Raw genomic sequence first — 25,370 nt, forward strand, 5'->3', positions numbered from 1 at the left:
AAGAGGGTGTTAATCCTGGCCTGATTGGAGCAGCCATGGTATTAAAATAGAGTGAGGGCTTGTGTGCTGCTAGGCCATTTTGGTCAAGTTAAATGTGCCTTTGCAGAACTGAGACAAGCTGCTGAATGGTGCCAGTTTGTCTGTGGCCCAGATAAGAGTTGCAGAGAAAGAGTCTGCAGAAGTCTTACAATAAGGTGTAAAATGCATGGAACTGATTGGGTCAATGCAAACCAGATATACATAGTGTAAATAATGTTGCGAAGCCTTATTTGGATAGCTGTTGATTGGTTGAAATATTAAGCTTTGCCTGGGTTGTCTGAATCCCTAGGCACATGTTGCATTATTCAGCTATGTTAGCTTCCTTCTCGAAGCTTCTTTAAATACAATGTATTAGTTACTATGTTATTGGGTTAGGGAACTGTCAATCATGTACTGTGTTGATCAATATGTGTTATTGGACTGAACAGAGACCACCTCCATGTGGTTCGGCCCCTCAAGTTTCAGGGACCTATAAAAGGTAGCTCCCACGAGGTCTGATGTAGATCTTCTGGAAGAACGCTTGGGACTGTGTGACCGTTTGGAGTGTCTCTGCTTGCACAAGGCTAGAAGGGCTTGGCCAAGCAGATACAAGGATCGAACCCGCGGTGGTTAGGTATTGTATAGGGGAGTTGTGTTATTCAAAATAAAGTTTAGTTGCTCAAGTGCTTGATTCAGTATTTTATTGACTGAAACTAGACTGGGGAAGCTTTGAACGATCTATTTACAAGGGGAACCCATGTTCCCTAAAGAATGAGGACATCTCCGATGCCCGAGTCTGGAACACCTCATTCTGGGTGCAGATGCGGCGTAGACAGAGGAATTAGGAGTAGGGGATAGAGTCGTCAAGTCAAGTTTATTCATCGAATACACATATGAGATGTGCAGTGAAATGAAAAGAAATGATAAGAGTCCTTACAGGAAGCAGGGTGGGAAGAAGTGTAGTCCAGATAGCCATGGGAGTCAGTGGGTTTGTATTAGATGTCGGTCAGTAACCTGTTACCTGCAATGGAGATGATCAGGTGTAGAAACGGTAGGGAGATGTGAAAATGGTCCAGGTCAAATCTTTGATTTGAGAGAAGCGCTTAATTGCAGAAGAAGCGGTGGCGGAAAGGTGGTATCACTCAGGTCAGGTGTGATAGAGGGTCGTGGAGAGGGAGTGAATAAGAGACAGGGGTGAAGAAGATGGAGAGGGAAGAGGAGAGGGGCAGATGAAATAGGGGAGAGGGAAGAGGGGAAAGAGGAGGTGAGCAGAAGGGGAGGTGATGGGGACGGAGGGAAAGGGGAGGGGGTAGTGGGAAGAGAGATAAGAGGTGGAGGAAATAGAAATAGGGTGGGGATGGGGGGCTGAACGGGAAGGGCAGCCATGGGCAGTGGGCTGGTGGGGTAGGTCATGGACTCCCTCAAGACAAATGGAGAAGCAGGAAGGGAAGCTTTGGCTACTGCCCATCTGCGACCCCGGGCTGCTGGATCGCCGCAGGCCGAGGGAGCGGCCCCAGGCGCATCGCTGAGTGTCTCCGTACTCCAACCCCCGCTGCCGTACCTGGGGGAGTCCGCATCCCACCATCTCTCCGGGAGGCTTTGGAGCCTGCGCGCGTCCCCATGTCTCCACTCGGCGAACGGGCCGACAGGCCTAGGCTGGTCGCGCTTGGCAACCACCGGCGCCTGGCAACCACCGGAGCCTGGCAACCACCGGCCCCTGGCAACCACCCGCTCCCTGGCAACCACCGGCGCCTGCCAAACACCTATCGCCTGGTGTTTCCTTGCAACCAAAGATACTAGAGGAGCAGTATCTCCTTGCAACCTATCTCCTTGCAACCAAAGATACTAGAGGGGAAGTATCATTGCTTGCAACCACTGTCGCCTGGAAACCACCGGCGGCTTTGGCAACCACCTGTGCCTGGCAACTACTGTTCCCTGGCAACCATGAGCGCCGGGCAACCACCAGTGCATGGCAACCTCCAGCAGTTAGCAACACCCAAACTTCCGCCCTCGCCATGGAAACTTGCAGCATCTGGCACATAACCCCACCCCCACTGAGTGAGTGCTGGCCCCAGAGCCCACTTGACCGAGGGTTATACACAGTTGGTGAGAATAAGTTGCCCCTGGAAACCCACAGCCCATGATGTATCCACATCTATCCCATCAGCCTCCGCATTCATCAGACAATACATTATTTGTGCTAACTTCAACATGGAGTATTTTAAGTTCCTGGGAACCATCATCTCCAAGGACATTAAATGGGGGGCTACCATCGACTCCACGGTCAAAAAGGCACAACAGAGGATGTACTTCCTGCAGCAGCTGAGGAAGCACAATCTGCCACAGGCAATAATGGTCCAATTCTATACGGCCATTGTAGAGCCTGTCCTCACCTTCTCCATCATGGTCTGGTGTGTCTCAGCCACCAGTCACGACATCTGGAGGCTGCAGCAATCGTCTGATCAGCTGAGAAGGTTATTGGCTGCAACCTTCCCTCCATTGATGAACTGTACACTGCAAGGGCCAGGAAGCGAGCAGGTAAGATCATCTCTGATCCCTCTCACCCTGGCCACAAACTCTGAATCACTTCTCTCTGGAAGGCGACTCCAGACTGTCAAAGCTGCCACAGCCAGACATAAAAACAGCTTTTTTCCACGAGTAGTAGTTCTACTCAATAACCAAAAATCTATACCCTCCTTTTGCTCTGGTATTTTACTTAATTCACATGTTTAATCAATAATGTTTTATTATTAATTTTTAATGTTTTATGTGTCATTCCTAACTGGCACAGTATGTCGTTTTCACTTGCGGGCAGAGCACCAAGGCAAATTCCTTGTATGTGAATACTTGGCCAATAAACTTATTCATTCATGCATGATGCCAGTGCCAGACACAACCCATTTTCCCCTTTCCCCTCAGTGTTCCTAAGGAATCCACCTCACCCTTCCGACTCCACCAACATTCACCACACTTCTCACGCACTGCATCTGCAGAAAAGGCAGCATCGGCCTATTTACTTATTTTCTGGGGAGCCAAACCCTTCTTCCCTGTGAATTCATAAAGTGGTTTCCTTTTCATTGCACAAACCAAATGTAAGCTGGTGACTACTCTGTAGTGCACTTACGAAGAACAGAACAGTACAGGGAAAGGCCCTTTGGCCCACAATGTCAGTGCCAAACATGATGCCTATTTAAACTAGTCTCTACCTAATGTGATCCACATGCCTGTATTTCGTGCATATCCAAGTTCCTATCTAAAAGCCTTTTAAACACCATTATTGTATCTGCTCCACCACCCCACCCCGATAGTGTATTTCCCAGTTTGGATGAAATTCATTGACCCGAAACATTAACTGTTTCTCTCTCTCCAAATGCTGCCTGAATTGCTGAGTTTTTTCTGGCATTTTGTGCTTTTATTTCAGACTTTTCAGATCTGCAGGTTTTTCCTTTTCTTTCAATGCATTTTACATGGTACTTAATCACACTGTTGATGAGTTTTTCTTGAGTTAATATGTTTGTAGATGTTACAAGTCTTGTCTTGTTATTGAAAATGTGAATGTTTATAGTCTCCACCACTCATTATTTGCCCACTATTTACAAGTGAAAGTAACAATGTGGCAAAGTAAATGGAACATTTGATGCTAATTCTGCCATTCAGGATCCATGTCATGTATTGCGGCTTCACCAAGTCAGCACCTCATCTTTAGGTGTACTTATTGCTGCTCAAGTTCACTGAATTCTAGGACATTCAGTCCCAGAGCTTATCTTCTGCCTTGATGGCAATGGTTATAGATTATAGGGATACAATCATGTTACTCATGGTCACTGCACCTCTTGGCTACCCAGTTTTAAGCTATCAAATCTATTCTGAATCTAACACATCTGATAGATGTGATCTGAATCATTGCCACATTTCAAAGTTGGTATTGCCAATGATAATGGGATAGTATATCCTCAAAGATGTAATGTGCCTCTTCACTTCCAATGTGTCATTCACAGATTCATCTGCAACACATAGGTTATTAACAGCAACATCAGGTAACCCTTTATCAAAGGTTGGTTCTCCCGCAGACCCAAGCTGCAAGCTCTATCTTTTTATTCGCTATCCTAGATAAGTTATGATGCTATTGAGCCATGTAGTTGGAAATAAATCCCCCATCTTGAATACATTCTGTGCCTTAATACCTTTTTCGGTAATGATCTTTGGAAAAAGTAGTTACACCAGCCAAGGGAGGGCAATAAGTGATAATCATCAAATGGCTTATTTGCCCATGTTTAAACTGACTCTAACCCCTCACAGGGTCTAATTAATACTTAAGACCAAGGCTCATTCCCTCCTGGTCTATCCCATGAGCGCTGTTGGGTCTCTCCTGCATCATGTGAAATAGAGCTGGCCAATCTGCCCCATAAACCTGTTCCACCATTCAGTAAAACCATGGTTTACCCAATCTTGGCCTCAACACCACTTTCTCACTCTCCTCATCCACTTCACTCTCTGGTAGTTTATATGTCTGGTAATCTATGTCTTGAATATACTAAATCATTCTGCCTCCACAATTCCATAGCAAAGAGAATTCCAAAGATGTTTTACCCTCAAAGAAATCCTTCCTAATCACCATGTGAGATGAGAGATCCCTTAATCCAAATGTGTACCCCCTGGTTTTAGAAACCTCCCACTAGGGTAAATATAGCTTTGGTATCAACCCTGATAATCCTCCTCAAAATCCTATTTTTCCCATTAAGGTCAACCCTCATTCCACTAAATTCCTACAAGTATAGACCCAACACACTCACGTATTCACACATCAATTCTTCCATTTCAGGAATCAACTGAGTGAAGTTTCTCTATACTACCTCCCATACAAAACAAGCACCCTTCCTTTAAAATAGTCTGCAGTACTCTATTTGTGTTTGCAGCAATGCCTAAAACCTCCCTCTTATGTTCCAAACCAGAGCAATAAAGACCATTCCTAATTATTGTGCCTGAATGCTGACTTTTTAAGTTTCATGTATCAGGCTCCCCAGATCTCTTTGTACCACAACATTGAGTCATCTCATTGCATTTAAATAATAATTTGCTTTATCATTTTCCTTCTAAAGAGGATAGCCTCCCAGTTTACGACATAATTCCCAGTTGTCCATTTCTTATTCACTCACAAGCTATTTGGTAGAGATTAGAATTGTTGTTGGCTAAATATGGTCAGTCACAGTGTGTCGCGAAGGATTAAAATAACTATTGTTTGAGGTGTTTAGGCATAAGAGACACAGGAAAGTTTAAACCTTTTGCAGCAAAACATTAGATTAAAAATGTTTTTATTAATTTGTAAACTAATCTAACAGATTCAAAACAGTAGTTTATTTGACACAAGGCTTGCATCCAAATCCCAAGTCAGCAGAGTTGCTATATTAGTTCCATGGACACAAGTGGGAATGTTCCGTTTGACCAAGATAAGAGTCTCTGCTCTCCAGATGTTGCTTACTGGTTGTCAGGTACCTGGGAACAAACTGGGGTGTGAAGTTTGCAAACTTTTAACTATAAATTCTGGAACTCCTTCCCCAAACCCATCCCCCACCCCACCCCTGGCAATTTGGTCTTCGGAAGTGAATCCTTCACCCTCTCTAACACCTCTCGCTTTCACTTAGTGTATTTCCAATTGCACTTCCTTGAACATTCTTTTTTTAAACCATTGTCTGTTCCTGTCCTTGAATGCGAGCTGATGTTGGTCTCAGTTCTGACGAGTTTGAGCGAGGAACAAGTCAAAAGCATTGAGAAGCTGAGTTCCGGTATGAATGTTGTAGCTGGTGTAGAAGGGAGGGCAGTAGGCTGTCGAGGAAAGCCAGGCCTTTCCACGAACATCGCAAACCCCTGGAGAGAGATGGGAAACAAATATCCAGATTGTGACTAGCAGGCAGGTGCACCCCTGCCCTACTCCAGATCAAAATGCCAAGTAGTGTAGCTCATACCCATAAACGTCTAAAAGGTATCCACACAGTTCAGAAGCTACCACACTATTGCGAAGAGGCCTTACTTTGGATGGGAGGAGGAAGGATTTTAAGTCGGATCCAGATATAGAAATAAGATGCATTTAAGTGCAATAAAGGTGTATTTAAAAGAAAGCTATTTAAACTTGATATTAGGCAAACAACCAATTAGATGAGCTTGAGGAAGGATGGTAGGCCGGAATGGATGATAAATACAGCACAGAAACAGAACGTGCTAGTATGTCTTAAAGTAATTCTATGCATCCAGACCAAAAAAGCCTTCTATCTAAAAGGGCAGGATGAAAAACAAATTTAAAGGAAAACTAATTTTCTGAATTGGCAGAGAAACCAGCAGTAGTTACCTGTCATCGAGGATGAGCAGTTCCTCCTGCAGGTACCGCTGCACTTCAGGTGAATCCCCCAGTACCTCCTCCAGACCGAGTAAAGGCGAATACTGTCGCCAACACTACCAAGAGGACATTTTCAAAATGACTTACAACAAATAAACAACAGACAAACAACCCTCCCATCAATCGGAAAACATAAAACTGCAGATGCTTGAATCTAAAATAAAAGCAAAAATGCTGGAAGAACTCAGCCAGTCAAGCAGCACCTGCTGCAAGGGTTAATATTTCAGGGCAAGGATCCTTCTTCTTCAGAGTTCTTCCAGCATTATTGTTTTTTTCCCACCCAATCTATCCTCCTGCCCACCTTTCTCCTAAAATTCTCACCTCACCTCCTCCCAACAACTTGAATACATGTGGCTTTAATGTAATGAAGTGTCAAAAGGTATTCCCTTCTCGAGTACTTGATGGAGCCTTCAGCCACATCTCTTCTGCTTCCCTCTCAACCCCAACCCTCTAAACAGAATGGGAAAGGAGGCTGAAATGGCACGCAGGGTAGCTATGCATTCAGAGTACAGATGCTCTGAAAATCAGTCACCAAGTGTGCTTCGTCTCATCGATCTAGAAGAGGAAATGTTGGGAACATCAAATGCAGTAAATGAGGTTGGACAAGGTGTACGAGATTCTTTGCTTATCAGATAGAGTTCCCCTAGTTCTCACCTATCACACAACCTGCGTCCACATCCAGCATATTATTCTTTATCATTTCCATCAGCTATAACGGGAACCCACTGCTAGTAACGTCTTCCTCTTCTGCCTTCTGCAGACATAATTCCCTCTGTGACTGCCTAATTCACTCATCCTTGCTCACCCATCCCTCCCTGACCCCTGCAACAGCAGGCGGTGCACCACTTGATCTTACGCCTTCTCCCTCACCACCATCCAGAAACCTAAACAGCTCTTTCAGGTTAAGCAAAGATTCTCCTGCATCTCCCCGTCTCATCTCCTGCACTGGGTGTTTCAAATGTGGCCTCCTCTGCATCAGCAGGATAAAGCACAGGCTAGGTAACCGCTTTGCAGAGCACCTGCACTCAGTTCACAATGGCCATCCTCAGCTGCATGCTATATCAACTCCCCTCTCCATTCCCATGCCGACCTGTCCCTCCTTGGTCTCCTTCACTGACAGAGCGAGGCAAAGACAAACAATGCCTCATATTCAACCTGGGTACTTTACACCCCAATGGCATGGATAATTAATTTGACAATTTCAGGTAACCCTTACCTCCTGTGTTCTCTCTCCCACCATCTGACCCACCTCTGATTCTCCCATTATTGTTCTCATTCTCATATGCTCCTTCCTCCCCCCATTATCCATTTTTATCCCCCACACACTTCACCCCCTCGATCTTTCAGTTCCGATGCAGTCTTGAAATGTAGACATTTCCTATCCTCCCACAAATTCAGCTCAACCCGTTGAGTTCATCCAGCAGTTTTTCTTTTTTGTCAATTACCTGATGGGCGAGTCCTTCGTTCATTCGGAGTCCCATCACCAGCATTTCTTCTAAGCTATACAACAAACAGAAATAAAACCCAAAGTTCATTTTTGTAATGATTTTTATACATGGAATGGACTACTTTCCACCAGATACCACCAGCCCTTGCTCAGTGATCGCATGGGTAACTATGGAAACAAGCTTTCCCTCTACAAATTCATTAAAAAACACCAATTCCATTATGCTGGCCCATTACGTATTACCGGAACATTTTCTATATAGGTAAGATGCAGGATGAAATACTGTCTCATCTAATGCTATCAGGGTAGGCTCAGCACAGGTCAGATACAGAGAAATGTTTGTTCTACCCCATCAAACACCCCTTGGTCAGGTACAGCACAGATTAGGTCCAAATAAATTTCCTTTACACTGAACCATCAGATACTATCAGGAGCGTTTCAGCATGGGTTAGCAACAGTCAAATACTTGATATATTTTCCCATCACCACTCCCAAGTCAAGTAGGGCACAGGTTATTTACATTGCAAAACTACCTCTGAGCTGCCACATCAAACACTCGACGGCCAAATGGAGGCTGTACTTGTCAGTTATATAACAGGAAAATATTTGTAAATGTGGTAAGTAGTTATCCACAACTAGGAAATTCCATTAATTTTTTTCCAGGGATACATAGCCAACATTCCATACTCGTCCAACACAACCCCTGAGTATGTTCCAAATTATGTTCCATTAGAAATGGCAGTTCAGTGGTTATATAGGCAGCAAAGAGTATCCCTGGGAGTCCTCAATATCGACTAAAGCCCCATAAAGTTTGAGCAGGTCAAATACGAATATGGAAAATTCCTCCAGATTACTAACAATTGTCCTCTCTCAGTCAATCGACCAGTGCTACATCCTTAAGCAGAGATTTAGCTACTCAAATTAGCAAAAGTAAAAAAAAAACCTGTTGGGGATTTAATCATTTAACAGTAAGAATGGGTTGGAAGTAACCCTATTAATCTAAGTGTCTGAGTTCTGAAGGAAGTGGCTCTCAGGCAGAATCCGTGGCAGACCGCAAGTGAACCAAAACAAGGAATAAACTTACTTGAGCTCATTCTTCACATACCACCGCTCACAGATGTGTCCAACTATTAATCGGTAGGTGTGATCATTACCATCTCCATGGAAACAAAGTCCCATTCTCATCTTGTTAAGCTCAATGGTGTGGAGTTGAGAACTGCACATTCAAAACTGCACATTCATGAATTTCTTCACACTATCAGCAGCCACAGAATTAAACAATCAAGCATATTCCTCACTTCGCCTTTACTATCAAGTCAGGAGACAAACTGGTTTAATATGGGAAAACATTTAAAGGAATGCATGGGATAGGTTTTTCTACGCAGAAACTGGTGGGTGCCCGGAATGTGGTTTCAAGCGTGGCGGTGGAAACAAATACCATAGTGGCATTTAAAAATCGTTAAGATAAGAACATGGATTTGGAGGGAATGGAGGGATATATATCGTGTTCACTTACTATTATATCCACTCATATATATAATCATCGCGCCAGGAAAACAAAATCAGACTGACTTACATGTCCAACTCACTTTGCTGTACTCGCTTCCTGGTTCCATGACCAAATTGTCTCACCTCCCTGAGCCAATTATTTGGTTCCAGTGTCTGTATCCTTGCTTCTCTCTGTGTTTTACCTTCACCCCATGGTACAAACCTGCCATGGGCACCTTGAAAGAAAAGCACATGTACTGTTATATAACTTCCCATGGCTGCAGGATACCAGAAGTCATTACGGTTAAGTACTTTTGAAGTGTGGGCATGATTGCAACACTACAATCATGCAAACAATTTCATAGAATCACAGAATGGGTATTGCAAGGAAGGAGGCCATTAGTCTGTCAAGTCCCTAATTGCTCTATATAACAGCAATCCAATCAGACCCACTTTCTTTTGCCGTTTCCACAACACTTCAAATTCTTTTGTTTCTGGTATTCATCCAACTCCCTTTGGAAAAGTTAATTATCAGACTCCACCATCTCTTTGTCACTGTCTTTTAGAAAACATTCCTCACATTGATTCTTTTGCTACCTTCATTCTATGTCCGATTCTTGACACCTCTGCCAATGGGCCGGTTTCTCTCTACCTACTCCCTTCATCATTTTAAATATATCTATTCAATCCTCTTGCAATTTGCCCCGTTTTAAGGTCAATCTCAGCTTGTCTCGTCTGTCCACACAAATGAAGTTCCTTATGTCTGGAGTCATTTTGGTAAATCTCTTCTGCACACTTTCTGAAGCATTCATATATTTTCCAAAGTATAGGAATCAGAACTGAAAACAACATGACTCCAGTGAAAGCTAAATTTATGCTTAGATCGTCCTTTCCAAAATTCTGTACGTTCTAGAACAGTTCTCAGAGACTGGATGACTGTTGACGTAACCCCAATGTTTAAGAAAGGAGGGAGAAAGAAAACAGGTGCCATCAACCAGTAGCCTGAAATCAGTAGGGAAATGCTCGGAACTACTGTTAAGGAAGTGATAACAGGACTGATAAAATAAAGTTTAGAGAGTGAAAGTGGATTTAACAGAAATCACTTTTGACAAATCTGTTGGAGTTTTCTGAGATTGTAATCAGTAGAACAGATAAGGGAATCATGACTAAAAATTGTCATAATTTGACATCCAAGGTCTCCTGCTATATCCTTCCCTTCCCAGATGTGGGTGATAAAAGAGTAGATTTGTGACTGACACACTTGACCGCTGTGTTTGTGAGGGGTTAAACATTCTGCTCTTGTGACCTTAATTTTTTTCATTGGAATCTGGGCTTTTGAACCTGTTGGCCAAGTGGTCTCAAAATCACACAGCAAACATAAAAATAATCAGAATGGAAATGAGTAAAGAAAGATGTATGAAATAAATCTCGATTTTAACAATGCTGGACTTTGTTTCAATTCTAGGTTTCCTGTCACTCGATCACACGTCACGTTATTCAAAGTTATTTGTTTCATTATAAACATCAAAACAATGCCCTATATGATTGTAAATTACTGGTATTAAAATGCACTGCTGAATTGTGCAATATAGGTCGAACCGAACACTGTCCCATTGAATATCAACCTTTCATAGTGCAGGTTTCACCCAACATTGCCCACCTACATGGGCCTCACCCAACACTGCCCACCTACATGGGCCTCATGCAACACAGCCCACCCTTCATCGGCCTCACCCAACACTACCCACCCTTCTACATCGGCCTCATCCAACAATGCCCTCTCCCAATATACTGATCCTTGCATTGCAATTGCAGGGATGTAAAGTGCTGGGAACAAATGACAGTAAGGAGAACTCACCTGGGCCTACACCAAGGTATTGCATTCCTTTCCAATATCCCAGATTATGGAGGCTCACAGCTCCCTTCAAAGCAACATCATTGAACAGAATTAAAGCAATTCATCTTGGTTTCAGTAACTCATGAACATGGACCCTCCTCCAAAACACTGGTACAGAGGGATAGATGAGTTATGAATTAGAAGAGAGTAGGCTCCCAAAGACAGACACTGATCCACTTTAAAACCTTTATATATTTTCACTTTGATGTGACACCAAAGCAGATAAATCGCATTGTGGTATAACTCAGGCAACTTTAATTTTACAACTGCTGTATCTTTCACATTGAAGTTGGCTTAACATTCCATTTGTATCACATCTAGGTTTTTGCTTTTTGAAAGGTACTATTCAATCAGCTTCAATCATCCTTTCAATTAATTTCAGATCGCAACTCATTGTATTAAACTATTCTTTCTCTCTGCTTCCTTGGGCATCTTAAATCTACAACTTCTAACTATGATCATGATCTCTCCAGATAGCAAACATATTGGAGGAGCTGAACGACAGACTGTTTCTATGTTCTTAACTTGCTCCCCCCTTTCCTCCTGAAGATGCTGAAGTCCTTTGGCAAGCAAGTTCCAGGGGAACAGGTTGCTCTCTGCTGCCGCACCCAGAGGACCATTCAACTTGCACGAGGCAAGACTGAATACTAGGAGAGTACATTCATTACTGCTCTGTCTTAACACAATAATGCAAGCCATGAGGCAGAGTTGGAAGCAGAAGCCCCAACTAGTGCCTTTCCCCAGTTTGATACAAATAGCAAGCATCTCAACATTCTACCGATGCTCAAGGTAAAATAAACTAATGCAGCATAATGCATTAGTTAAAGGTGTCACACTTTTGCTCCATGGGACCCACTCTTGCACTCTTTCACCTAATCAATATGTTTCTTCAGCCTTTCCAGTAGCTCTTAAATCTTGCATTCAATAGGTCTCCCACACATGGATGCAAAGTCATTTGAAAGAATGGGCTGAAGCTTCCTTCCCTGAAGTCTGTTGCCGAGTCTTCAATCCCTTTCCTTACGTAGTCCTGCTAAAAAACTCACTCAATAAAACTTTTCTGTATCCAACTTCCTTTCCAAATTAACCATAATTTTTCTTTTCTTTAGATCAAAATCGGCACACACATTTCAGCCACTGATTCGCCGCTCCTTGTATCTCCTGTATAGCAGCTGCTGTATATACACTCTGGGCTAGAAAATCTTCCATGTTGGGACTGGGGTGCTAAAGCAACTTCAATTTTGTGCATATCCCCCAAAGCACTGCATAAAGGTGGAGCTAGGGGAGAAGCTTCAATTCATAGTGGAGGTGATGGGGAGGCAAGATCAGACTTGCAGGTGCACTGATAGATGAAACAAGGATAAATGTATTGATATCTGGGTGGTAGATGTGTGGAGGCAATACAATAAAGTTACTGATTCCCCAATTTCTGGTGTGCAACTGGTGCCTAAAATGCTCCCATTTGGAACTCTGTCTAGCTGTGGAATTACATTCTTGTCTTTAAATTTTATTGTTTAGAAGTGAGTACAATGCATTGGTACAAAAATTATGTTAACATATTACATTCTCTGTACAACTTCCTTTTTTTTAAATATAAAGAGAGAAGTGAGAAAAGAGAGAAGAAAAAGGGGTTGTGAAAAGTGAAGAATAGACTAGTGAACGTGAGTGAAAAACAGATAAAGAAAAAGTGAAAAAAAGGAATGTGAAGAAGGAAAGCAGGAGGGAGATTATTCAGTCGCCACAAGGAGATGAATTTTTTATATTCTAAATCATCTTTCACCCATACCTGAAACTTTTAGTTTTCATGATACTATGTCACCACATGAATCCAAGAAATCAATAAATGGGGACCAACTCTTTAAGAATTGGTCTTGTTTGTCTATTAGGAGGAGTCTCATTTCTTCCAAATGTGCTGTGTCCAGCATATTACTAATCCACATTTTAAATGTTGGTATATTAGCATTTTTCCAAAATTTAAGTATAAGTTTTTTTGCTGTTATTAACCCATAATTGAAAAATGAGTTTTGGTGTGTATTTAATTTGTTCCCATCTCCACTTACTCCAAATATAATCATTTCAGTATTAGGTTCCATTTTTGTCTTAAATAGCTTTGAGAATATATCAAATATGTCACACCAAAATTTATAAAGTTTTGTAATATTGGCATTTTGAGAAAGACATTTATCACAAATGGGAGAAATATTTGGATAAAATTTATTCAACCTAGTTTTGGAATAATATAATCTATGTAATATTTTAAATTGAATTAAATTATGTCTAGCGTTGATCGAACATTTATGTATATGTATCAAATATTTTTCCCATGTTTCTTCTGAGATTTTTATCATTAATTATTTTTCCCAGTCTTCTCTAATTGCCTGTTGATGGTAATTCTATGTTTAAAATACTGTTATACAAGTATGATATTATTTTTTTTTGACTCCGCCTTGATATTCATTACTTCTTCCAGTGGGTCTAAAATTATACTTTGGAATCTTGGTATATATTTCTTCATAAAATCACATACCTGTAGGTATTTAAAATATTGATTGTTATTCAATTTAAATGTTGATTTTAGTTGTTGGAATGATAATAAATTTCCCAATTCATACGTCACCTACCTTTTTAATTCAGAATTACATTCTGATGGTTTACTGGCTGAACACAATCACAGCGCATGAAAGTGAAGTATAAGTGTTGAACACACCACCCCACTCAAAATCAGCTATCACGTGCCTTCACTTACATTTTTAGCAAAGTTTGACACTTCGTACTGATGGAATCCAGCCTTTTCCAGAATACTCCTTGCTGCATGGTACATGTTTGCCACCACGTCTTGTTCGGGCATGCTCACAACCTTTTCTTGGACCTGTTTGAAAAGGGCGGTTCCTCTCTCCAATGTCAGCTGATAAAGAGACACATGATGGTCACAAAGAGTTAGAATCTCCTCCAGCTCTTCCTCCCACAATTCTAAGCTCTGTCCTGGGCGACCAAATATTATGTCAACAGATGTGCAACCAGGGTAAAGTTTTCTGGCTTCTTCCAAACTCCAAACGGCTTCCTGAACTGTGTGATCTCTTCCCAGAATCTTCAGGTCATAGTTACGTAAAGCCTGTGATTAAATAAACCAAGAGTGCAGAATTATACAAAAGAGTTGGTGGATGGGTTAGTTGGAATTTAAGAAGCAGGAGCAGGAGTAGGCAATTTGGACCCAGTTTGCTCTGCCATTTAACAAGACCATGGCTGATCTACCTCATGTCATTTTCCTGCACGATCCAACATCTCCCAATTCCTCTGATATTCAGAAACTTATTGATCTATTTTGAATGCAATAAGCAACTGAGCCTCCACAGCCTTCTGAGGTTTACCAGGATCCATGTATTCCACAATACTCCTCATGCTCCTACCATTCATTTGATAAATTCTGAAGTGGTTTACCTCATAATTATCCTGATTAAATTCCATTTGCCTTTGCTGATCTAACCAACTGATCTATCCTCCTTACTATTAATAACACCATCATTTTTTATATCATCTGCAAACTTACTAATCACATCTCCTACATTCATATCCAAACTACTATTACATAAATAAACAGCACTGATCCATGTGGTACACCATTGGTCTCAGGCTTCCATCCATCATCACCCTCTGCCTTCTATTACCAAGACCATTTTGGATCTAATTTGTCAAATAGCTTGGATTCCATACTCTTGAACCTTTTATAAGAGTTTATCTTTATTAAAGACATAACAAACATCCATGCTGACTACATCTACACTGACCCTCATCAATCTAATACCTTTTTTAAAAAATCAATCAAATTGGTCATACAGGATCTTCCCCCAACAAAGTAAAACTACCTTTGTATTTACCTGCTGACATATCTTCAGTGTTGCGCCCAGATTGATACTTTAAATGGCTAACATTTATTTTATGAAGGTTTAGAATAAAATTCTTGCTTTTATACTCTGTACCTCCAGAAATAAAATAAAGCATCTCGTGTGCTTTTTTTAGGATGCAGTGAGAATGTTATTCTCAAGATGACTGGAGATGATTGGGAATTCCATAAGATCAGATATAAAAGCAGAATTAGCCCATTTTGCCCTTTGAGACTGCTACACCATTTAATCAAGGGTGATCTATTTTTTCCTTTCAACCCCATTCTCCTGCCTTCTCCCAGTAACTTTTGGCACGCGGACTCATCAGTTTAGTCTCCTAATGGCTTCACTGATTTCCTTTTTACTATTTTTGTATTTATAAATGTCCTTTTAGCTCCTTATCTCAGTTGCTAATTTACTTTCCTACCTTCTTTTATTCCCTCTCATTTTCACCAGCAAAATTATCATAATTTCCAAATTAAACTTGGTTTTAAGAATCTTACATCCCTTATTTCATTGTAACTTTTGTAATGTTATCCATCCAGGGAGCAGCAGCTTTGGATCACTTTCCCCTCAAAGGAATGTATCCACTCGGTCAAAACGATTTCCTCTGGAAATTTCCTATTGTTCAATTAATGCCAAGTCTCCGTTCTTACCATTATGTGCTACCCAGCAGTGCTGCTCAGGAACGTAATTGACCATACTTTGTGCATTAAATCATATTTGGTCCAAAGCCATCAAGCCTTGGACGTGCCCCCTGTCTGACCTTGACCATTTATCTATTGGAAACATAGAATATAGGTGCAGGATTAGGTCATACTGCACTTCGAGACAGCACCGCCATTCAATATGATCATGGCTAATCATCCAAAATCAGTACCCCGTTCCTGCTTTCTTTCCATATCCCTTGATTCCATTAGTCCTGAGAACTATATCTAATCTCTCTTGAAAACATAGTGAATTGGCCTCCGCTGCTTTCTGTGCAGAGAATTCCAAAGTTTTTCCTCATCTCAGTCCTAAATTGCCTACCCCTTATTCTTAAACTGTGACCCCTGGTACTGGACTCCCCCAACATCAGGAACATTTTTCCTGCATCTAGCCTGTCCAATCCCTTAAGAATTATATATTTTTCCATAAAATTACCTCTCATCCTTCTAAATTCCAGTGAATATAAGCCCAGTCAATCCATTCTTTCATCAAATGTCAGTCCTGCCATCCCGGGAATTCACCTGGCAAACCTACGCTGTACTCCCTTAATAGCAAGAATGTCCTTCCTCAAATTAGGAGACCAAAACTGTACACAATACTCCAGGTGTGGCACAAACCAGGGCACTTCTTCTTGCGTATGGCGTGCACAGCCTGAAGTTGTAGGACAACTTGTTCTATTTGATCTTATTTGATTGTGCACGCCAGGTTGATTGCAACCTTCACGTGGTCCGCCCTGTTTCGACGAATGCAATCTCCCACCCCACCAGGGCCCTGTACAACTGCAGTAGGACCTCTTTGCTCCTATATTCAAATCCTCTCGCTATGAAGGCCAACATGCCATTTGCTTTCTTCACTGCCTGCTGTACCTGCTGTAGTGAAGAATCTATTCTGCCTCTCCTGATCCTTGGTGCACCTTCGTTCTTAGGTACAATTCCCTTCTATACAAGTCATCAACCTTCCTGCGATGACTGCCCTGCTGAAGTGATATCTGCCCATCCTGATTGTTTCTGTACTTAAAGCCCTCCATCCACCACCATTTCTCCAGCCATTCATTAACTTGTCTTATCTTCATGCTGATAATCATTATGTATGGTACTGTGCAATCTTTGAGTTCCTGCTTTTTAGTTCCCTCTTTAGCTGCTGAAACACTGATCTCTGGATCCCAACTCTTTCCTTCTTCTCATTGGTTCCCACATCAATCATGACCTGACTAAACCCATCATCTACACAAATATTCAGCACCATGGCACCAGCAGACAAGGCATGAAGTGAGGTACATTTGCGCACCTGAATACAAGATTCCTTACGATCACCATAACTTCCACACTTCCCTGTGTCTTTGCATAATCATTCCCTAATCCACTCCGCCAGGCGACGGACGCAGTGTAGGTCCTGCTCTGCTAAATTGCTGCCATCCATTTTACAGTAGCAACTGCATTGGCTTCATATTCAGACTGATTAGTTGCACATTAATTACAGAAGTGACTCCTCTTGAAGTTAACATAGACTAGCACAGGAACATGCCCAATGTTTGCACTGAATCTGATGCTGTTGAATTCATTTCTTCTGCCTGCATGTGATCCATATCCTACCATTCCCTGCATATTCATGTGGCAATCTAAAACCCCCTATCGTATCCAATTCCATCACTTCCACTGGCAGTGCGTCATGGCACCCACTACTCTATGTATAAAACCTTGACGTACACATCTCTTTTAAACCTTCCCCTACAGATCTTAGAGCTGTCCTCTAATCTTTGACATTTCCACATATGTGCGGTGCTGCACCTTGAGAGGTTCCAATGCAAAAGAAAATTAAGCAGTTAATGGCAATACCCTGCCATTAATGTCTATCCTATCCCTGCTTCACATAATTTTATGTACTTCCATCAGTTCTCCCCTCAATCTTTGATGCTCTATAGAAAACAATTCAAGTATGTTCAACTTTCCCTTACAGCTAGTATCCTCTAATCCAGGCAGCATCTCTCCAAAGCCTGCAAAGGGGCAACCAGAACTGTGCACAATAGTCTAAATGTGGCACAACCAAAATTTTCTAACATAACCTCCTGATTATTATATTCAATGTCCTGAACAATGAAGGCAAGAATACCATACACCTTATTTTCCACTCTTGTGTGGCCACTTTAGATTAGATTAGATTAGATTCCTTTATTGTCATTTAGACCTTTCGGTCTAAACGAAATTATGTTGCCTGCAGTCATACACAGAACCAATAAAAACAAAACATACAATAAACACAAATTAAACATCCACCACAGTGAGTTCACCAAGCACATCCTCACTGTGATGGAGGCAAAGTGTTAGTTTCCGTCTCTTCCCTCCTTGTTCTCCCTCTGCACTGAGGCGATCGATCCAGGCCGGAGTTGCCACCCTCCAGTCCAGCAGACCTCCGTGGTGATGTCGCCGCCGCCGAAAGCCAGAACGCCATCTCCGCTCCGAGACGGCCCGCCACAGCATCAGCTCCGGGCAGCCGCCCCAGCTCCAGGTCCCGCCGTCTCCGCTCCGGGCTGCCGCCCCAGCTCCGGGTCCCGCCGTCTCCGCTCCAGGTCGCTGCCCTAGCTCCGGGTCCCACAGTCTCCGCTCCAGGCCGCTGCCCCAGCTCCGGGTCCCGCAGTCTCTGCTGCCCCAGCTCCGGGTCCCGCAGTCTCCACTCCAGGCAGCCGCCCCAGCTCCAGGCCGCCGCCCCAGCTCCGGGTCCCGCAGTCTCCGCTCCAGGCCGCTGCCCCAGCTCCGGGTCCCGCCGTCTCCGCTCCAGGCCGCTGCCCCAGCTCCGGGTCCCGCAGTCTCCGCTCCGGGTCCCGCAGTCTCCGCTCCAGTCCGCCGCCCCAGCTCCGGGTCCCGCAGTCTCCGCTCCGGGCAGCCGCCCCAGCTCCAGGCCGCCGCCCCAGTTCCGGGTCCCGCAGTCTCCGCTCCGGGCCGCTGCCCCAGCTCCGGGTCCCGCAGTCTCCGCTCCGGGTCCCGCAGTCTCCGGGTCCTGCAGTCTCCGCTCCGGGTCCCGCAGTCTCCGGGTCCAGCAGTCTCAGCTTCGAGCCCCGCTGCATCAGCTCCAGGCCGCCGCCGAAAGCCAGAACGCCGCACCAGCAAGTCGGGCCACCGCTGCCTTAGCCCCGAAGATGGCCAGCCTCTCGTTGGTGAGTCCTGGCTGGCTCTGCCTCCGGAGCCTCGGGGTCAGTCGCAGGTTGGAGGCCGCCAGCTCCACCATTAGGCCTCAGCGCAGACGGAGGCAGAGAAGGGGGATACGACACGAAAAAGTCGCATTCCCCCGAAGGAAGAGACAGAGAACACGTTTCACCCCCCCTTAACACAACCCAACAAACTAAAACTTAACCAAACAAGACAAAAAAAACAACAGAAAAAAGTAAAGACAGACGGACTGCAGGCGAGCTGCAGCTGTTAACAGCGCCGCCACTTCCAGAGAGCTATGAACTTGGATCAGAAGATCCCTCACTACATTAGTGCTGTCGAGAATCTAGCCATTAGCTGTATACTGTCCCCTTACTTTCAACCACTCAAAGTGCGACATTTCCCACTTGCTAGGATTTTTCTACCCATATCTGTAACTGATATGTATCCCGCCATATCCTTTGACAGCCTTCTTCACTGTCTGCAACTCCGCCAATTTTGGTGTTGCCTGCAAACTTACCAACCAACTCATTTACATTTTCATCCATGTAATTTATAAATGTTCCAAACAACAGAGGTCTCAACATATTCCCCATGGACATACAACCAGAATAACACTACACGCACGAATACCTTCCCCCACTACACTCTGTCTTCTCTGGGTAAACCAGTTCTGAATCCAAACTAGTAAATCACCATGGATCACATGTATCTTAATCTTCCAGATTAGTTTACTATAAGGGACTTCATCAAATGCTTTACTAAAATCCATATAGGCAACATCTTCTGTTCTGCTCTTATCAATCACCTTCTCAAAAAAAAATCTTCTTGGAGAATCCTGATGCAACGTACTCATTTAGTGCCTCACCTATATCCCCCAACCCCCGCCCCCCCTTCCTTACTTGAACTTGCCAGTCCTGAACTCTGATTAACTGGCCTAACTATTCATAATTATCTTCATAGCTCTAAGGTTGCAATCACTGTTCCCAAAATTCCTTCCCACTTCGTGTCACCTGGTCAGTCTTGTTTCCCAATAAAAGATCTAGAATTGTTCCTCCTCGTTGGTCTATCTACATACTGTTTAAAGAAACCCTCTTGGGTACAAATTCTGCCCCCTCTAAACCTCTTGCACTACGGAAATCTCAGTCAATTTGTTCTGCACCACAGAACCACTCCTCAAACTCAGAACACTGAGCCCAAGCAAATTTGGAGTCATCACCTGTCATCATGCGCCTTCAAATATTTGATCTGCTCTGCAAGTAGAATTAGTAATCGTATTGACATCAGCGTGCGACCGCAGTACGTCCGCGCGCAACTCCATACTCCTCCACGCCTCTCCATGCGCCTGTCCCACGCTACCCACACGTTACCCGTGCGTCACAACGCGACGACCAAATTTTTGGAAGTCGCGTAAATGGCGCGCAAATGACGGCCAAGTGGGACAGGATCATTAGCTTGCTGTTCTGTCAAACCACTTAAAGGAACTAGGCAATCCTGATTCAAAAGTCAGTGACTTCAGGAGAGAGAAGACAAAAGTCCACACCCTCCCTTAATATACACAGCTCACCTGGATCCCAATGGAGATCCTTGTCACTCCAGCCTTCTTAAATTCAGCAAGTTTGGATGTTGAGACTGATGTGGGATTGGCCTCCAAGGTGACTTCCACGTTGTGACTGAGGCAACTTGCCTTGGCAACAGTTTCTAAGATGCTGGCAATTGTGGATGGCTTGGCTAGGCTTGGTGTTCCACCACCAAAGAACACTGAAGTGATCCTGAAAGCAAACCACAGCCAATGTGACAGCATTGCCTACTGGAACCCCAATGCCGGCCATATTCCCCCAAGCAGCATTTCTACACACACACACACAAACACCTCACTGCTACTATCCACTGCAAAGGCTACCGACCCAATCCACATTCCATGCTGGGACTGCCTGTTACTCTCCCCAACAGCATTGTCGGCCCACAGCATTCACATGCCCATTCTCAGGTCTAGTGGCCAGATGTCCTAAACCAGTCCCACCCTCTACTTGACAGCAAGATTCTTGAACCAAGTTAATATATTGTACTTATTTAGTGCTGGCAATATGAAACTTCACAAGATGATGCACAGGGTGATTTTAAACAAGCTTTTATTTCAAGGAAAAGGGGCAATAAGGACGCTCAGTAATTACCGGACGGTGAACCTGATGACAGTGGTGGGAAATTTGTTGGCGGGAATTCTGAGGGATAGGATCTAACAACATTTTAATAGAGTGGAGCGCTTGAGTTATCAGGAGAAAGTGGATAGGCTAGGACTGTTTTCCCTGGAACAGAGAGGCTACAAAGTGACCTCAAAAGTCTATACAATCATTAGGGGGGCACTTAAAGTAGTTGGTCACAGTTTTTTCTCCAGGGTAGAAGAATCTGAAACTAGTGGGATAGGTTTAAAGAGAAAGGGGAACATTTTAAGGGGGGGGCCAAAGGACATCCTTTTCATAAAGATGGTGGCGGGTATATGGCACGAGCTATCAGAGGAAGTGGTAGAAACAGGTATAATTGTAACATAATTATATCGGTAGTAAAGAAAGCAAACTCAATGCTGGCATTTATTTCAAGAGGTCTTGTATACAAAAACAGGAATATAATGTTGAGGCTTTTTAAGGCCATGGTAAGGCCACATTTGGAATATTGTGAGCAATTTTGGGCACCATATCTGAGGAAGGATGTACTGGCTCTGGAGAGGGTCCAAATGAGGTTTACAAGAATAATCCCAGGAATGAGTAGGTTAACCTATGATGAGCGTTTGTTGGCACAGGGCCTATCCTCACTGGAGTTTAGAAGAATGAGGGGGGACCTAATTGTGACATACAGAATAGTGAAAGGCTTGGATAGAGTGGATGTGGAGATGATGTTTCCACAAGTGGGAGAGTCTAGGACTAGAGGACATAGCCTCAGAATTAAAGGACGTTGTATTAGGAAGATGAGGATAAATTTATTTAGTCCAGAGGGTGGAATCTGTGGAATACTCTGCCGCAGAAGGCCGTGGAGGCGAAGTCAATGGATAATTTTTAAGGCAGAGATAGATATATTCTTGATTAGTACAGGTGTCAGAGGTTATGGAGAGAAGACAGGAGAATGGGGTTAGGAGGGAGATAGATCAGCCATGATTGAATGGTAGAGTAGACTTGATGGGTTGAATGGCCTAATTCTACTCCTATTCCGTATGACCTTATGACATTTAAAAGATATGTATTCAGGTACATGGATAGGTAAGGTTGGAAGAGATATGGGGTATGCATAGACAAATGGGACTAGCTCAGGAAAGCATGTGTTGGGTCAAATGGCACATTTTCATGCTGAATAACTGTGAAAATGAAGAAAGCAGCACCCCCAATCTTAATTAAATGTCACAGTATGGTCAACCCCTGCAATTTTGTAATTATCTTATGTTAATTGAACCAAGAGTAATGTTCTTTCACATATTTTCTCTTGCACATTATCCATTTAGCCAAATTTTCACATTCCTCTTTATTTTGCTCTGCCTGATTATTCTGCCCAATATTATATCCCACATTCAACTTACTCCTTCACTTGGCTGTCGCGGAGCAGGGTTTCTGTCTCCTGTACAAGGCCGTCCCTCATAGCATTGTGATCAACATTGGGGGAGATGTACTTATTAAAGTTACAATAGGTACACCTCCTCTTGCAGAATGGCCACTGAAAAACAGAAACTTTAATTATATTTTTAAAACATTTTCTTCCATTTGTGTCTTTGGCCCAAGTCACTCCTTAGCAAAGGGCAACCGTAGCTCAGCCACTGACGACTATCAATCACTCTTGTTTCGGCCATTAAAAGCTAACGTTCCCCACATAACAGCTGAGCCACATTGCAGAGAAGGCCCAGGGTCTGGCCCGCTAGTCACAGCCAGGAGAACATAGCTAGCATTACGACTGTAATCAGTACCTTAAGTTTACGTGAGCACAAGAGGCTGCACAATTATGCAAATCCTTCCTCTGATTATCTACGGTCACCAACTGGAAATGTGCCAGATAATCACAAAGTCAGACTGGACAATAATAAACTACTCATTAAATATCACCCATCATCTTGAAAGGATGAAAGGATGGATCGACTGGGCTTCTATTCACTAGAATATAGGATGAGAGAGGATTTTATAGAAACATATGCAATTCTTAAGTGATTGGACAGGCTAGATGCAGGAAAAATGTTCGCGATGTTGGGGGAGTCCAGAACCAGGGATTACAGTTTAAGAATAAGGGGTAGGCCGTTTAGGACTGAGATGAGGACAATTTTTTTCACCCAGTTGTGAATCTGTGGAATTCTCTGCCACAGAAGGCAGTGAAGGCCAATTCACTGGATGTTTTCAAGAGAGAGTTAGATATAGCTCTTAGGGCTGATAACAGAATCAAGGGACATGGGGAGAAAGCAGGAATGGAGTACTGATTTTGGATGATTAGCCATGATCATATTGAATGGTGGTGCTGGCTCGAAGGGCCTAATGGCCTACTACTGTACCTATTTTCTATGTTTCTTGTCTGAAGGTTGGATATATGGTAAAAAGACACAAAGTGCTGGAGTGATTCAGCAGATCAGGCAGCATCTCTGGAGAACATGGACAGGTGATGTTTTAGGTCAGGATTTGTGACATGCAAGGAAAAGGGAGAAGTTTCTAATCACCTCCTGTTTTGGTAAGAGATACACTGGGCCATCGCACAAAGCAGCCTCTCCCCATCAACTCCACCTCTTACCGTCTCAGGGAAGCAGACTGAGATTAGGAAAGGCACAGCACAAGAGTGAATTGAACTACATTTATTCATTCTTGAGATGTGAACATGGGTAGCTTGGCCAGCACTAATTGCCACCCCCAATTATCTTTGAGCTGAGAGGCTTGCAAGTTTGTTTGGGAGTAGGCCAGACCCGAGTAATGGTTTGATCAAACCCAGATGGTTTTAAACATTAATTGGTTGGCTTCGTGGCAACCATTAGAATTCCAGACATACTTAATTGATCTATAAAATGAAATTCACATGTCCCATTCACTAGACTTGGTATCTGGAAATGGTTTCAATAAGTAATTAATTCTACACCAGACCAGGGAGCCAACAATCCCCATCCCTACCTCCAACCACACAACTAGGTCCACAACCCCCTCACCTCACAACCCAGCCCAGCCCAGCCCTACATAGTACCCTAACTCACAGCCCAGCCCAAAGCTCTCCCACTTCACAACACAGCCCACATCACCCCACTTCACAATACCTCAACTGAACAACGCAGCCCACAACACCGCCCATTTCAAAACGCTGCCCCCAACAACCCCGCCTCACTTCCCAACACCCTCGCTTCATCATGCCCTCCAACCCCACCTAGAACCATGCCCAATATTTACCATCACGCAGCCCTGTTTCCCAACACCTCCCTCCTCTTAACCCCACCCCTATTCTCAGCCCTGCCCCCAAACTCCCCATCTCTGAAGAACGGTCCCGACCCAAAACGTCACCCATCCTTTATCTCCACACTTGCTGCCCTTCCTGCTGAGTTACTCCAGCATTTTGTGTCTATCCCCCATCTCTCAACATCTCCATCTCTCGCTCACTCACATGGACGTACAGAGACGCCCGGTGTAAAACTTCGCCGTAGTCCGATGTTGGCTGGGCCAAGGGCTCCCCGGGACACTGACTCTCGGCCCGTAAGCACCTTCGGGCCGGCCTGGGAAACAGGCGCAGAGCAACCTTCCCTAACATCGGCAGCGGTCCGGCTCTTCCCCCGGCCACTTGCCCGGTACTGCGCCAGCTTTCCCGCCCCCTGGTGTCCTGGAGCCGCGGTGCTGAATAAGGCACAGAAGCACCAGCAGAGGGGAGTGATTATCGTGAATACCCCAACCTCACGGGGCAGTGGGGTTCTTGACGATACATAGAGGCTCCAGCAGAGGGAAGTGTGAACCAAGGATACTAGAGGAGCTCCTCTAGTATCTTTGGTGTGAACGACCGATCTCGACTGGGTTGGAGGGACTCCAACAGAATGGAGTGACCAGACTGATGTAACGAATGTGGGGGGGCTAGTGGTAGTGCAATGAGTAAAGTGGAAGGACATCAACAGAATAGAGTGATAACGGAGAATTCTCTGAAGGAGAAGGAGAATCCACTGAGTGAGATGGAGGGTCCCAACAGGAGTGGTGAAAAATAAAAGCAATACTTTTGGGGAGAGACCCAAGAGAGGGCATGCAATGAGGGAGGATGTTCGGAGTAATAAGGAACAACACCAGTAGTGGGGGTGTGATATGATGGAATGAGGGAGTGAGAGGAGTTGAATGAACTAGGTTATGCAAAGAGATCCTGACAGAAGGGAAGTGGTAAAAATTAATGAATGATACACACAACAGGCAATTTGTGAGAG

At 43.8% G+C, this 25,370-nt stretch overlaps 2 protein-coding genes across 3 annotated transcripts in view; both read right to left on the minus strand.

Moving 5' to 3' along the window:
* Positions 1–1,732, minus strand: part of LOC116988037 (MYCBP associated protein) — a 62,570-nt gene extending 60,838 nt beyond the window's left edge. Inside the window, exon 1 of the mRNA XM_033044457.1 lies at positions 1,580–1,732. Coding sequence (XP_032900348.1) covers positions 1,580–1,640 — 61 coding nt within the window. The 5' untranslated portion in view covers positions 1,641–1,732. The remainder of the gene's footprint in view (positions 1–1,579) is intronic.
* Positions 1,733–5,313: 3,581 nt separating this feature from the next.
* rsad1 (radical S-adenosyl methionine domain containing 1) lies at positions 5,314–24,796 on the minus strand. 2 transcript variants are annotated; one of them, XM_033044461.1, is made up of 9 exons: positions 24,575–24,791; positions 22,536–22,669; positions 20,538–20,742; positions 13,985–14,350; positions 11,203–11,266; positions 9,433–9,580; positions 7,855–7,909; positions 6,362–6,465; positions 5,314–5,883 (listed from the first exon to the last, which is right to left on the minus strand). In XM_033044461.1, exons 1-9 carry the CDS (start codon positions 24,716–24,718, stop codon positions 5,775–5,777), a joined length of 1,329 nt encoding a protein of 442 aa, XP_032900352.1. In that variant the 5' UTR covers positions 24,719–24,791; the 3' UTR covers positions 5,314–5,774. The 2 variants fall into 2 exon arrangements, with proteins under 2 accessions (XP_032900352.1, XP_032900351.1); XM_033044460.1 differs by lacking the exon at positions 6,362–6,465 and having other exon boundaries at positions 24,575–24,796.
* Positions 24,797–25,370: the final 574 nt, after the last annotated feature.

Source organism: Amblyraja radiata, chromosome 26 (genome assembly GCF_010909765.2).
Source record: "Amblyraja radiata isolate CabotCenter1 chromosome 26, sAmbRad1.1.pri, whole genome shotgun sequence".
Taxonomy (NCBI): domain Eukaryota; kingdom Metazoa; phylum Chordata; class Chondrichthyes; order Rajiformes; family Rajidae; genus Amblyraja; species Amblyraja radiata.

What these genes read in the sequence shown, in the direction of transcription:
- rsad1 (XM_033044460.1), bottom strand. Translation starts at nt 24,718, where the DNA reads ATGTTAGGGAAGGTTGCTCTGCGCCTGTTTCCCAGGCCGGCCCGAAGG. An exon ending in GGGCGTCTCTGTACGTCCAT is followed by an intron (nt 22,670 to 24,574) that starts GTGAGTGAGCGA and finishes TCTGTTTTTCAG; the next exon opens with TGGCCATTCTGCAAGAGGAG. An exon ending in CAGCAAAGTGAGTTGGACAT is followed by an intron (nt 7,910 to 9,432) that starts GTAAGTCAGTCT and finishes TTTGTTGTATAG; the next exon opens with CTTAGAAGAAATGCTGGTGA.